General features: G+C 37.1%; 1 protein-coding gene across 1 annotated transcript in view; it reads left to right on the top strand.

The window, feature by feature from the left end:
- AATF (apoptosis antagonizing transcription factor) overlaps positions 1–14,519 on the top strand; it is a 113,316-nt gene that overhangs the window by 38,090 nt on the left and 60,707 nt on the right. The window contains exons 5-7 of the mRNA XM_081270018.1: positions 9,822–9,936; positions 12,435–12,630; positions 13,103–13,267. Coding sequence (XP_081126144.1) covers positions 9,822–9,936; positions 12,435–12,630; positions 13,103–13,267 — 476 coding nt within the window. The remainder of the gene's footprint in view (positions 1–9,821; positions 9,937–12,434; positions 12,631–13,102; positions 13,268–14,519) is intronic.

The following is a 14,519-nucleotide window of genomic DNA, read 5'->3' as shown; positions in this document are numbered from 1 at the left end:
TTGTCACCTTTGGTTTGCTCATCAGCATTTGGATTTGGAAATGACAGTATGACCAGATGTTCTGCCATGCGGCATAAGGCATCATCTCTCTGAAATGAAAGCATTTGTAGAATAGCTTTTATGGCCCAGGTGATGTGTTAGATGCTAGAGTGACAGCATGAGGTAGGTCTCTGCCCTGCAGCAGCTTAACGCAGTGAAATCAGACTCCCAGCACAATGAAAGTGTGATGATGGTGATATGAATGATCCTGGGAAAAGAGTGATTAATTCTGTGTGACATCCCTGTTTTTCAGAAAAGTGTTTTCTGAATTCCCATTTTCTTTGGAGCTATTTCTATACCCATATGACTTTGAGAATGTAGGCGCTTGGTTAGGGACAGTTTCACCTAGGGACAGTTTTGTAATATGGAAAAATCAGACTTTATTTTAAATGAAATGAGAGGGCCACTTGGATTTTTAATAAGTTTCCTTACGTTACAGTTTACTTTAAATTTTAATAAAATTTTAAATCATAGAAGTAATATGCTTATAAAATATTTAAGCAGTTCAAAAGCATATAAAATACAAATGAAAGTATCCACACTCTCCCTGTGTAACTGCTGTTAAGACAGTTTAAACAATTACTTGTAAATAAACTTGAACTTAAGAGCCTTGTATTCTGAGCATTAACTCTTTCTGTTTAAAGGGAGAAAATAAATTTCTCTTTTTAGGAAAAGTACTCAGGAGCAATGGAGGCTATCTAGGAACTGTGAAGTAGAAGGTAACTGCAGTGCATTTCTGGAAGTACATTGATCAGTTAGATTGCTGTGTCCTATAGGGCTTTTTAAGGATTTATTGACATACTTCATCAAGGTGTTTGAGAGAGTATTCAGGGAAACCTAAGAAATTCAGCAGTTCCTTTGCCTTCCTTATAAATTCATGCCTGGTCAGAAATTACAGCTTGAGTGGGATGTCCCTCCACAGAACTCAAATGCACACTATTTATCATGTTACTTAGTGTGGCAGTAATGTAAAATGTAACAGATTCTTTTTTTGTTGTTTCTTTCTGTGGGGGGCTCACCCACCATGTATTTTATCACGTCTTCATCTCTCTCTTATTTCAACTTCCACTTATTCCCTGAATTCCCCACATCAGTCTCCTAAAAGAAAAAAAAATAATAAGTTTTGTCCGCTGAGTCCTCTTTCTTATTTTATTTAATATGTCTTGGATTGAACGTTTCTCACAAAAACACTTTGCATTCAGAATTAGCCTCTCAAGTTGTTTTCTCCGCAGACCCCTCCATAGATTGCGTGCCTTTCTACTGTGGTGCCCTTTGAGGTATGAAAACCCAAGTCTGCTTGTGGCTTAGCCTTTGTGATTTTAGAATATAAGTACCTATACTCTGCTCCCACAAGGTTCTTTTAGTGTGACATTATTTAGCCATTAAAAAAAAGAAGCCTGCTTTTGGTCCACAGAACTGTCCAACACACTGGGTAAAATTCCTTATACTATTCCAGTTGAAATCAGTCCTCATGATAGTGTACCCATTTATTAAATCTGTGCTTGTCTCTACACACACACCTGTGCATGTGTATACTTACATTGATACATAAAAATTCTAGTTGGACCTACGGAAAAATGATAGCCATTCATCCAAATGGTTGTTGTTGAGGAATTTGTAACCAGCAGTCCTCTTTCTTACTGGTAACGCCATTCTGCTTGGGGAATATAGAACAAGCCCAAACAGTAATACTGACAGAATTCGGAATTATGATACAGTGGAGCCTTCACGTAATTCTTTGTTGAAGAAGTTAGGGCCTAAATGTTAAGGCTTATTGTTATTCTGAGTTGATAATCTCTGCCTTGCTTTAATAATTTTTCCTCATGCCTGGGTAGCCCGCGAGTTGCACAATAATCACTCACACAGCTTTGTAATCAATGCCCAAAGTAATAGGATTCCTCTGGCCACCGGCAATTAATAAATTTGTGTCTTTTTTAAAACACTAGCAAGTCGGGCCTGAAATACGACTGACTGGCTCTCCTCATTTGCATATTTATTGCAGTGGAAAAATTCTTACCAGATGATTGATGCTGAGCCTGCCTCTTGAATTCCAAGCAGCACATTATTATGAAATGAAAAATGCCGGCCATACAGTTGATTAAAGTTGAAGACAGTGGAATCGGTGTTTTTTAAGATTGTGGGAGAATTAAAGGCATATTTTAATAGATGTTGACAAGAAGTGAACTAACAAAAGCAAAGCAAAGGATTTGCTTGAAAAGATTTAATCAAACGTCTTTCTTGGGGGATTAATTGCTGGGGATGACTAGTGCAAGTGGCAGGCTTGTGTGGATTTGAATGAAAAGTATTGTTCTCAGGCCAATATATCGTGTGTCATTTTGACCTATAGTTTAGCTCTAGTTCTGGAGTTACTTTTGAGGGAGGGAAAAAATGTTCTTGTACTCTGTAAATTCCAGTTCAATGTATTTTATCTGGGGTAATAGGAATGTGGGAGTTGATGTGTATTTGTATGTAAATTTGTTTGCCTATTTATTTTAAAATAGCTGTATAGACATTTAAAAATTGGTAAGATTAGCTTTATTTTACTTTATACATTCACTTTTTCTAATTTCCCCTCTATCCCATTGCCAGAAATGTTTACTTATTGGTTTATAATCTAATTAATGAACTGTGTGCCATGTCCAAACTGATTCTCTGCCTACAATTTTGTTGTGTTGGACAGCCTAGATGAATCAGGGGAAAAAATAAAGCTGTTAGGGCAAAATGGTTTTTAGATTGGTGACATTTTATATATAGAATGCTTGCATACGGGCAGCATGTAAATGAATACTGGAATATGAATACTAGTCCAATCCTAGTGCTGTAGATCTGTATAAGCAGAGCTTAAAAGAATTTTACCTTGTAGAAGGTGACGATTTTTGATAGTAATATGCCTTCTATTTCAATGATTTTTGGCTTTTTGAAATACCTCCCCCCCGACCCCCAGATTCTAGGGAATGAACCCAGAGGCACTTGAGCACTGAGCTGTATCCCCATCCCTTTTTATTTTGCTTTGAGACAGGGTCTCCCTAAATTGCTGAGGGTCTTGCTAGTTGCTGAGCCTGGTATTGAACTTGTGATCCTCCTGCCTTAGCCTCTCCAATTGGTGGGATTACAGGTGTGCATCATCGTGCCCTGCTAAAATAGACAATGACACATTTATTGTTTTTCACCTTATTTCTGTGAGATCAGTAAGCCAAGAATTATCTACATTTTGTAAATGAGAACACTGAGATTCACAGATTAAATTGGTCCTTTCGGCATATCATGACTAGTCAGTAATAGTGTGAGTTAAAGTGCAGGGCTCCTAACCCTCAATAAAGTAGTCTTTCTATTTATTCTCTACTTAGAGTTATTCCTAAAGCTGGTGATCAGATGCTTAGGTTGAAGCTTGGTAAAATGGTGAGGCAGATGTCCTCCTTAATCTCCTCTTCAAGGAAAGACTTCTTGAAGTGGACCATGTAGGGCAAAATAAACTGGATATCTTTGACAGTTTCTATTTGTTTTGTGGCCATGTGACACAAAGGAGAGTGAAGAAAGCATATTTGGCTGTTTTTCTTAACATTTAACTCTAGTAATAATTGGGAGAAAAATTAGAGGTAAATTAGAAACGGTTGATTTCAACTTATTATTCACAGGGTTAAACAAATAGAATTCCGTACTATATGAATAATAAAGAGGGCTTGCTTTATTTGTTTTGGCTGGGAGAAATTCACTCTTGGATTCCAGACTCTAGGAAAGTCTTCCCTCACTGTTGTCAGCTTTGGCTTTGAGGAGTCTGCCTACCTCCAGCAAAGGATTGTTCCATTTTGTCTTCAGGTTTTACACACCATCTAGACAAAAATGTGACCCTCAGGTTGCAAAGAAATGATTATTGGCTTCTGTTTGCTAAATACCTTCACAAGAAGTTGTCAAGGTGTTGGGCCATTGGTGACATTTACTTTAATAAACTTTTTTTTTTTTGGTAGTGGTTAGAAGCACAGAATTGCAGATTTCATCTCTGGTAGGTCTCTTGACATTTTGATGCATGGTGGTGCTATCCCTGAATGGAGCTTAAATACTTGAGGGCTACTTTCTGAGTGGGTGAGGGGGTGTATAAAATGAGAACATATGAGAAAGTATTAACACAAAGGCACACTTTGATTTACTGATATTGGCTCTCTATTTTCTTGCTGGATTGATATGCTGTCTCATATATCTGCGATGGATTTTTTAAAAACTGACTTGAACAAAATGAAAGGCTTGTGTAGCTGCTTGAAAGTGGCCCTTAAAAGTTGTAGTCTTTTGTTTGATGTTTTGACAATTCTTGGTTATACTACATGTTGGAGTGGAGTTATGACTTGCTTGTTGGCTTGTGTTGTTCTTGATTTCAAGTTTCAAATTATGGACACATGGTGCCTACAGGAAGTAAGGGACAGGCACTTGGCTCTTCCTAAACTTTTAATTTTTTTATCGTGTTAAAAAACATATAACAGAAAATTTACTAATTTTTACCACTTTTAGATATACAGTCCAGTAGTGAAGTATATCCACATTGCTATGCAAATGGTAGTGTTTGCCTAGCTTTTGTGAGGACCTGGATTCAATTCCAAGCACCACAAAACAACAACATAGAGATAAAGTAGTAATAATAGTTACCAGAGCTTTGTATATTGATTGTTAGTTGTATACATGTCAAAACTGATCAAATTGCATACTTCAAATATGTGCATTTTATAGTACTTCAATTTTATCTCAGTAAAGCTATGGGGAAAAAAAGTAGTTATCAGAGATTGGGAAAGAGGGGAACTGGGGAAATATTGTTTAATGAATACACTGTTTGGTATGGTGAAAAAATTTTGGTGATAGATAGTAGTAATGGTTATGCAACATTCTAAATGTATTTAATAGCACTGAACTGTATACTTAAAATAGTTGAAATGGTAATATAATGTATATTTTACCACAATTTTTAAAAAGATCCCCCAAGACTAGAATATAATAAATAATCCTACCATCCCATTTATCTCTGTAGAGAAAAAAAGTCATCTGTATTACTTCAAATTGAACCTCTTCAAAAAGAACAGGAAAAAAACAATGGAATATTGTTCAGATTTTTAAAAAGAAGGAAATTCTGACACATGCTACAACATGGATGAACCTTGAGGATGTTAAGCCAAGGAAATAAACCAATTATAAAAAGACAAATAGTTTATGGTTTTACTTATATAAGCTAGCTGCAGTCATCAGAATCATGGAGACAGAAAGTAGAATGGTGTTTGTGGGAGGCTACAGGGATGAGGAAAGGGGAGTTATGTGTAGGACTTTCAGTTTTGAAAGATAAAAAAGTACTAGAGATTGACTGCATGACAATGTGAATATACTTACCCTACCGAACTTAATGTATATTTTAAAATGGCAAAAATTGGTAAATTTTATGTTATTTTGTTAACACGATAAAAAAATAAAAAGGTTAGGAAGAGCAAAGTACCTGTGCCTTACTTCCTGTAGGCACTATTTATTTTCCATGATCTAAAACTTGAAATCAGAAACCACACAGGGAAGAAGCTGCAAAGTAGTCTACAATGTTTATAGCTGCTCACCAACAAGCAAGTCACAATTCTCACATGTAGCATAACCAAGAATCGTCAAAATATCCAACAAAAGACTACAACTTTTTTTTTTTTTTTTTTTTTTTTGGTACTGGTGATTGAACTCAGGGACACTCAGCCACTGAGCCACATCCCCAACCCTATTTTGTATTTTATTTAGAGACGGGGTCTCACTGAGTTGCTTAGTGCCTTGCTGTTGCTGAGACTGGCTTTGAACTCAGGATCCTCCTGTCTTAGCCTTCAGAGCCATTGGGATTACAGGTATGCACCACTGCATCCAGCTAAGACTACCACTTTTTTTTTTATACCTTTATTTTTATGTGGTTCTGAAGATTGAACCCAGCACCTCACACGTGCTAGTTGAGTGCTCTACCGCTGAGCCACAACCCCAGCCCATATCTTTATTTTTTTATTTTTTTTAAATCTTTTCCTTTGTGTTTCTGTCCTAACACACACTTCTCACAAAGGCTTTAGTCATATTGGGTCAGGGCCACCTGAATGACCTTATTTTATTTATTTATTTTTTTTAAGAGAGAATTTTTCAATATTTATTTTTTAGTTTTTGGCGGACACAACATGTTTGTTTGTATGTGGTGCTGAGGATCGAACCCCGGGCCGTACGCATGCCAGGCGAGTGTGCTACTGCTTAAGCCACATCCCCAACCATATCTTTATTTTTATTTATTTATTTTTACATGGTGCTGAGGATTGAACCCAGAGCCTCACACATGCAAGGCAAGTGCTCTACCACTGAGCTACAATCCCAGGCCCTAAGACTACCACTTTTAAGGGCCACTTTCAGGTAGCTATACAAGCCTTTAATTTTGTTCAAGTCAGTTTTAAAAAATTTATTGCAGATGTGTCAGACAGCATATACCTATATATGTCTCTGAATTCAACTATTTTAAGTACTTCATTTAAGTGTAATTATATAACATTTTCCCTTTTGTGCAACTGGCTTATTTTACTTAGCCTAATGTTTTCAAGGGTTGGCCTGGAGAATCTTTAAAACTACTTTGCAAGCCAAGCAGGGTGGCATAATCCCATAATTTCAGCAGTTTAGGAGGCTGAGGCAGGAGGATTGCAACTGGGTGAGACCCTGTGTCAAAATAGAAAGGGCTGAGGATGTGGCTCAGTATTTAAGTGCCTCTGGGTTCAGTCTCTGGTACCAAAAAAAACAAAACAAAACAAAACAAAAAAAACCAACCAAACAAACAAAAAAATAAAACAAAACCAAACATACACTTTGCAAATACAAAATGGGTTTGGGGTTTCTCTGTGAAAAACATAAGATCTATTTCTTATTTATTTATTTTTATGTGGTGCTGAGGATCGAACCCAGGGCCTCGCACATGCTAGGCTAGCACTCTTCCACTGAGCTACAACCTCTGTCCAAGATCTATTTCTTAAGATATAGCCATTTGGACTGGAATAGCTCAGTGGTAGAACATTTGCCTGCATGTGCAAGGCCCTAAATTCAATCCCTAGCACTGCAAACAAACAATCCGTATGACCATTTCTAGAAAAGAAGGTAAGAGCAATGGTTAATATTTATGTATTTCACTCATTTGGATGAAATAAATATATTTTCATGGGCACTCTTCCAAGTATTAGTTTTTTTTTTTTTTAATTATTAAGACTTGCTACAACATATACTTTCAGAACTCTAGCTACTATGGAATATCTGTTTAAAATAATCGGCTCCTTTCACAGATGGTCATTTGAGGTAACATATTTGTACTTACCATTTGAAGTCTTTACTTTCCTCCCTCCTTTGAAAATTTTCCATCTATTTACATAAATTTGTATTGTTCTACTTACCTAGCACATTTAGACTGAGTAAATTTTGCCTTTAAAATTGTTACCTCTTTATTCTTTTCTTTTGAATACTTTTCATCTTGTTTATATTTGATCCATTTCCCAAAGTTAACAGAAAGAAAAATTCGTTTGTATTACTTTTTTCTTCTTCTTCATGAAAAACGTTATTTCCATATTTGGTGAAACAGAGTTATGTTTCATTTTGTTTCCCTCTCTTTTTCCCCTACTCCCCCTCTCTCTCAAGATTGAGAGAAACTAGGCCTGGTGGCTTATATCTATAATCCTAGCTACTGAGGAGGCTGAGGCAGGAGGATCACAAGTTGGAGACCAGCTCAGGTAACTTAGTGAGACCCTGTATCAAAATAAAATTAAAAAGGGCTGGGGGTATAGCTCAGTGGCAGAGTGCTTACCTAGCATGCATGAATCCCTGAGTTTGATCCCCAGTACCACAAAAGAAAAAAGAACGGGGGTGGGGGGGGTGGGGTGGGGGGGAGATTGAGAGCAACAGGTTTAGACTCTTGATTTGCAACACAAGGCATTCTGGACTTTTTTTTTTTTGAGGAACGGTTTATATATTCTAAAATCCTCCTAAATGGCACAGATATGCATTGATTATAGAAGGATTAGAGTATGGGATTTAGAAAAGATATGATCAAGGGTTTTATATTATTTTAAACAAGAAAGTTGTATTTACATAGTTTTATATGCAGATTATTTGAAGCCATGCAAAGTAGTTACTGGGTCAGATGATCCTTCTGGTCACTCTGTGAAGGCTTTCCTAGGTAGGTTAGCTCTAAGCCGTATGTTGAATAGAAGGCTGCAGTAGGACACACGTGGAGAGCTGTCTAACCTGTGTTGGTGCCCTGTTGAAATGGGATTGTAAATGCAAAAGGGATTTGTGCCTGGGATCCGCCTGGGGTGTAAAATGGTGAGAAGCCTGGTCAAGCTGGGTAAGGTAGAAGCAGAAGCAGAAAAGAAAGAATAAGATATTACTGATGTTTGGGCTGAAGTTAGTGTGGAACATAAAAAAAGAAGTAGGAATTGTTGAATGTAGGGATGCTTGTGAGATTACAGTTACTTAAGTAAACAAAGAGTGGGGCATGGTGGTGGGTCCCTGAAATCCCAACAGCTAGGGAGGCTGAGGCAGAAGGATCATAAATTTGAGGCCAGCCTGGGCAGCTAAGCGAGACCCTGTCTCAAAACAGAAAAAGGGCTAGGGCTGTAGCTCAGTAGTAGTGTACTTCTGCGTTCAATCTCTGGTACTACCAAAAAAAGAAAAAAAAATTTAAAAAGAAAAGGAAGAAGTGATGATATGAATATGGCCAGAGATAAATGGACAAGTTACCAGTGATAATATGAATGGAAAATACAGGATTTAACAACCATTTAAAACCCCCAAATATCATTGATCTCCTATAAAAATACACACTAAGCAGAAAAGAGAAATTTGGACAAGAAAGAAGTATTAGGGAAAGAAGATCTGTTTCTGACATGACATGTTTGAAGGTGGGATAGAGCATTCATATGAAGATTTTTTTGCCAGTTACTAAGAATGTACAAGTTTGATTATAGGAGAGGAATGAGTGCTCTCTAAATGGCAATTACCAGTGTCTGGTTAACCTCCTTAGTAGGATTATTCTGGTAGAGAAGTTACAGTGTTCTCAGTTTTTATTCTGAAAGTTCTTAGTCATAGCCTACATACCTGGTCCTAATTGGCTATATACAAATGCATCCTGTTGGCCACGAGAATCAGGTGAGAACATCATCTCCATACATGTGTTTAATATACAGTTTAGTATTGCAAATAGAAAGTCTTAAACCTGAATGTTAATATATGAACAGGAATTTTCCATAAGGAAATATGTAAGAGACTGAGAGAATGATATGCAACTCAAGCCAGAGACAGAGTATGGTGGTAGGAATCCTAGGACTGAGTTGTACTTTTTAGAAGAGGAGGAATTGCATTGATTGGTAAGATGGATAATCCAAGAGCTCAGAGAGTAACCTGTAGAAATATACCCAAGAAATTTGATGCCAAGGGCACACTTAAGTAGGTTATGATGACAGGAAGTTTGTCCAACTAAATAAATTTTAAAACTAAGCACTTATTGAAGTCTCATTATTTGCAGATAGTTTTTAAGCACCTTACACATATTATTGCTTGTTCCTCATAACAGCCCTATGAGGTAGGCATTGTTGTTATTTCCACTGGAAATTCTGTATTTCAGAGAGTTCTATATGTATCTGGCATGTTCTTCTGACCTAACCCCCTCCACTAGAACTGCTCAGGAGACATAAGTTGCAGGTTTGCCCTCTTAGAAGAATTATAGATAATTAATTGTACCTACAATTAATTGTGCTTCATTTCCTTCCCAGGTCACAAAGCCCTTAAAGCATTGTTGAGGTCATTGGTAGATCTTCAGGAAGAGTTACTTTTCCAGTATCCAGACACTAGACATCTAGTAGATGGGACGAAACCCAAAGAGGAAAGGTAAGGAGGAAACACAGCTATTGAATTGCTTATCTGGTTAGTTTCTCATGACTCATGACTGGGAAAACCAAGTCCTTTCCAGGTTGAGATCAGATTAGATTTAGTAAAATAGGAAAAGCCCCTTACATTTAGCTGGTGGACAGGATGGCTTATTACTTGGGAGTTAGATTTGGATTTTTATTATTAGCTCTGCCTGATTCCTTTTGTGGGCTTAGACAGAAGACTCCCCTCCTCTTTAGATTCAAGGAAATTAGCAGATGAAAGTATATTTTGATTATTAATGTTTGATTAATGTTTATTGCCGCAGTCTTGGCTGGGCACAGAATCACCAGCCACCACACAGCTTTGTAGATTCAAACAGCAATTCTTTATTCCCGAACTCACACCGGCCTCCACACACGTTCTGGGGCAATCCCAGTTCTCCTGCCCAATTCACCTACTACACGAGGCTTTCTTCCCAAAATCCTCTCTGAATCTCACGAGAGCTCAACGGGAGCTCAGGCAGCAGGAACTTCCTAATCCCGGCAGCAATAATCTTCAACCTCCAACTTCCCTAAAATCCCTATTGTCTTAAACTGGGAACGCCCTAAACCCAAGGACCGGGATACTATACTTCCTCAAACTGCAGGATACACCCTAATCCTGGATCCATCCTCGTCCTTGAGTAGGGTCACCTTTCTCAAACACACATGCAATGTCAACAGCGAAATTCCAAGACAAGTCCATTTAACATGGGGTACGCTGGCAAGGAAATTTCGATGCGTCATTCCTACTTGGTAATGGCCCTCAGCAGTTTATGAGGCACTTTGTGCCCCTACAATCCTAGTCACAATCCCTAGTCACAACTATCTCCTTTGATGAGGGGAAAAAAACAGTTATTTTGAAGGATGAAAAGATTTCAGAAAACAACAGTAAAGTAATCCTTTTTCTTTGTGGAACTATCCTGGTTGATGAAGGTTTTGCTACCTGCCTGCTTTTTCCCAGAAAGGAAGCTCATATTTTGTTGAGTACCTGCTGTCTGTTGAGGACAGTAATACTGTAAGTGCAATTGCTGTATAGTGGGAGTGGTGGTATTACGTTTTCATGGCAGTTGTAGATATAGTTGTCCATGGGGGATTGATTTTTAGGACCCCACCTCGATACCAAAATCTGCAAATGCTCAAGTCCCTTATATAAAATGTCAGAGTATTTACCTATAAACTGTATTCATCCTCCTGTGTACTTAAGTCATCTCTAGATTACTTATAATACTCCATATGCTGTAAACGCTACATGAAGCTGGGCATGGTGGTGCACACCTGTGATTCCAGCAGCTTAGGAGGCTGACGCAGGAGGATCACGAATTCAAAGCCAGTCTCTAAGAATTGCTGGGTTCAATCCTTGGTGCCCAAAAAAAAAGAAAAAGAAAAAGAAAAAAAGCTTCTTGAATAGTTGTTTATTGTTTAGGGAATAATGACAAGAAAAAAGTCTGCACATGTTCAATACATATGCAATTTTTTTTCTCTGAATATTTTCAACCTGCACTTGATTGAATCTTGTGGTTTCAGATCCTGTTGATACAGAAGGCTGTAGCTACACTACAGTTTAATGTTGATTTGGGTGCTTAAACCCTTGAGTTTTTTTTTACATTGAGCTTCTCTTCATTTGGTTCAACTAATATTATTCACCTTTCCAGAACAGTTGTTATAGAGACATGTTTCTCTTATTGATTTGGGGATTAAAGTCATAGAAATATGATTATATGTTTAATTTTTAAAGACCCTCCTATATGTAAGGCCTGGTTCATAGGCATTTCTAATACAGTTTTTATAACCTCATTTATTTTTATGGTTTGCTTACCTTTTAAAAATATTTTGAAACCCAAGTTCTTTTTATATTTATTAAAAGTTCCATGAGGCTGGGTGTGGTGGCACACACCTATGATCCCAGTGGCTGGGAAGGCTGAGGCAGGAGGATAGCCAGCCTCAGCAACTTAATGAGACCTGTCTCAAAATAAAAAAAATAAGATGGGCTGAGGATATGGTGTGGTGGTTAAGATCCTTTAAGTTCAATCCCTGGTATCAAGAAAAAAAGTTCCACAAGTTGTTTTTTGTTTTGTTTTAAATGCTTCATTGTTTTGTTTTAAATGCTTCAGGAGATTAAAGCCAGGGCATTGTACATGCTGGGCACGTACAATATCATATACTATGTACAATATCATATACTATTGAGCTACGTCATCAGCCCTTTTGAGACAAGGTCTTGCTAAGTTGCTGAGGCTGGCCTTGATCTGCTGATCCTCCTGCCTCTGCCTGCCAAGTAGCTGAGATTATAGGTGTGTGCCACCATGCTTGGCTAAAAGTTACATGAGTTTTTGATTGATCTCATAAATACTCTTTTCAAACTAAAAAAGTAATCCCCTTATCTGTAGTATTATTAGTAGACAGCATAGGTAAAGGCCTAAATATCATGTGAACCTAGTTTTTTATTTAAACTCAGTGTTCTTACTGGTTTTCTAGTGAGGAGATTTCTAGTGAAGATGATGAGCTAGTGGAAGAGAAGAAGCAGAGAAAGGCCCCACCGAAGAGGAAGCTGGAGATGGATGACTATCCCAGCTTCATGGCAAAGCGTTTTGCTGACTTCACAGTCTATAGGAACCGGACACTGCAGAAGTGGCACGATAAAATGAAGCTGGCTTCCGGAAAATTGGGGAAGGCAAGTGTGTGTTGTGGTTACCTGAAGCAGTTGTAAAGAAACTGGAACTATAGCTAGGATATTATTATGTTTTGTTGTTATCAGTCATTTCTGTTGCAAAATTTACTGAATTTCTACCACTGGGGTTTATACCATTCAGGATTGGATTTTTAACATTATTCTTGAAGTTGAGGCCTTGTAAATGTTCAAGTGCTGAAAATATGAAATACTTTAAAGAAATGAATTTTAAAACAATTGTTATTAAAGGAGCAGAAGTTAATCTCCTGGCATAGGAAAGTGATATGACCTGCTTAAGACCTATTTTTTTTTTTTTTTTAGATCAATTACAGTTACTTACAAACTCAGTCCTTAACAGAAAGTCTCTTGAAAGGATGATTGTTTATTTCTCTGCTGACACAGAAAGAAAGAGAAGCCGTTGTAACTGCTTTCAGCACTGACTTTTTGCATTATCTGATATTGAATGTTGTTGCAGGGTTTTGGTGCCTTTGAACGCTCAATCCTGACTCAGATCGATCATATTCTGATGGACAAAGAAAGATTACTTCGAAGAACACAGACCAAGCGGTCTGTCTACCGAGTTCTTGGCAAACCTGAACCAGTAGCTCAACCTGTCCCAGAGAATTTGCCAGGAGAACCGGTAAGAACTCTTTGATTCAGGGTGATGATGAGGAAGACTTTTCTTTGAGGCTAACGAAATGAAAAACTTGTAGGTATTATATTACCTCTTGGTATGAGAGATTAATGAAAAAAAGAACGTGGCACTACTGTATTGAATTGTTGAGAAACAGAGTGTGGGGGGCTAAAATGAGGCTTTTATTAACTTTTGTGTGTCATCTTATTTTGAGTTTAATACAGAAGTCTAGTAGTGGAAGCATTCATAATTCAGTGTTTAAGGTTTAGTGTTTTTGATTTGGCCTCAAAAACAAACTCAGGGCCTGACACATGTTATACAAGCACTCTACCACTGATCAACCCCTTCATCCCTTAAGCTTCAAAGTTTTTTTTGTTTTTGTTTTTGGGATTTTTTTTTTTTTTTTTTTTTGTGCCAGGAATTGAACCCAGGGGTACTTAACCACTGAGTCACATCCCCAGCCCTTTTTTATATTTTATTAGAAGACAGGATCTTGCTGATTGCTTAGGGACTTGCTAAGTTGCTGAGGCTGGCTTTGAACTTTGAACTCATGATTCTCTTGCCTGAGCCTCCCAAGCCACTGGGATTACAGGAAACATTTTTGTTTTTTAATTATAGAAGTAGTATGTACTTAATACTTTTTAAGCTCATAAGAACTTGAAATGAATAGTAAAATTCCCTCTACTCTGAACATTGTACTTCTCAGATGATCGTTAATGGATGTTATGTGGTTTATGCATGTAGCATATACATATGTAAGAATATGATTATTCTTTTTTTTTAACTAAATAGTATAGACTGTGTGTGTATGTGTGTGTGTGTGTGTATAGTGAAATACTACAACTGCATTTAAAATCTTATAAGTTATTTTTAAAAGTAGTATATCCTAGACATTTTTTCCATATCATTACATAGAAACCTACCTTATGTTTCCTAATGACTGCAGAGTAATCCATTGCGTGGATGTATATAATAATTTAATCAAACAACAGATAATTACATTTTCTCTAGTTTTAGAAACAGTGTTATAGAAAACTTTTCTGAACATTTATATTTGTGTGTTTCTGTGAACATATGGATAGATTTCTTAAAGGGAAAATGTTAAAATACATGAAATCTTGATAGATGTTACAGAATTGCCTCCAAAAAGTTGTGCTAATTTTCAGTCTTTCCAGCTGTATTTTTTAGACTCCAGTATTGCCAGTCTTAGAAGTGAAAGTCGTATTTTTCTCATTTTAAATTGCATGATTTTAATTAG

This window comes from Spermophilus citellus, assembly GCF_964194105.1.
Source record: "Spermophilus citellus genome assembly, chromosome: 17".
In the NCBI taxonomy this organism is placed as follows: Eukaryota; Metazoa; Chordata; class Mammalia; order Rodentia; family Sciuridae; genus Spermophilus; species Spermophilus citellus.
The sequence above is the reverse complement of the archived record's forward strand: the minus strand, read 5'-3'. Positions and strand labels throughout refer to the sequence as shown.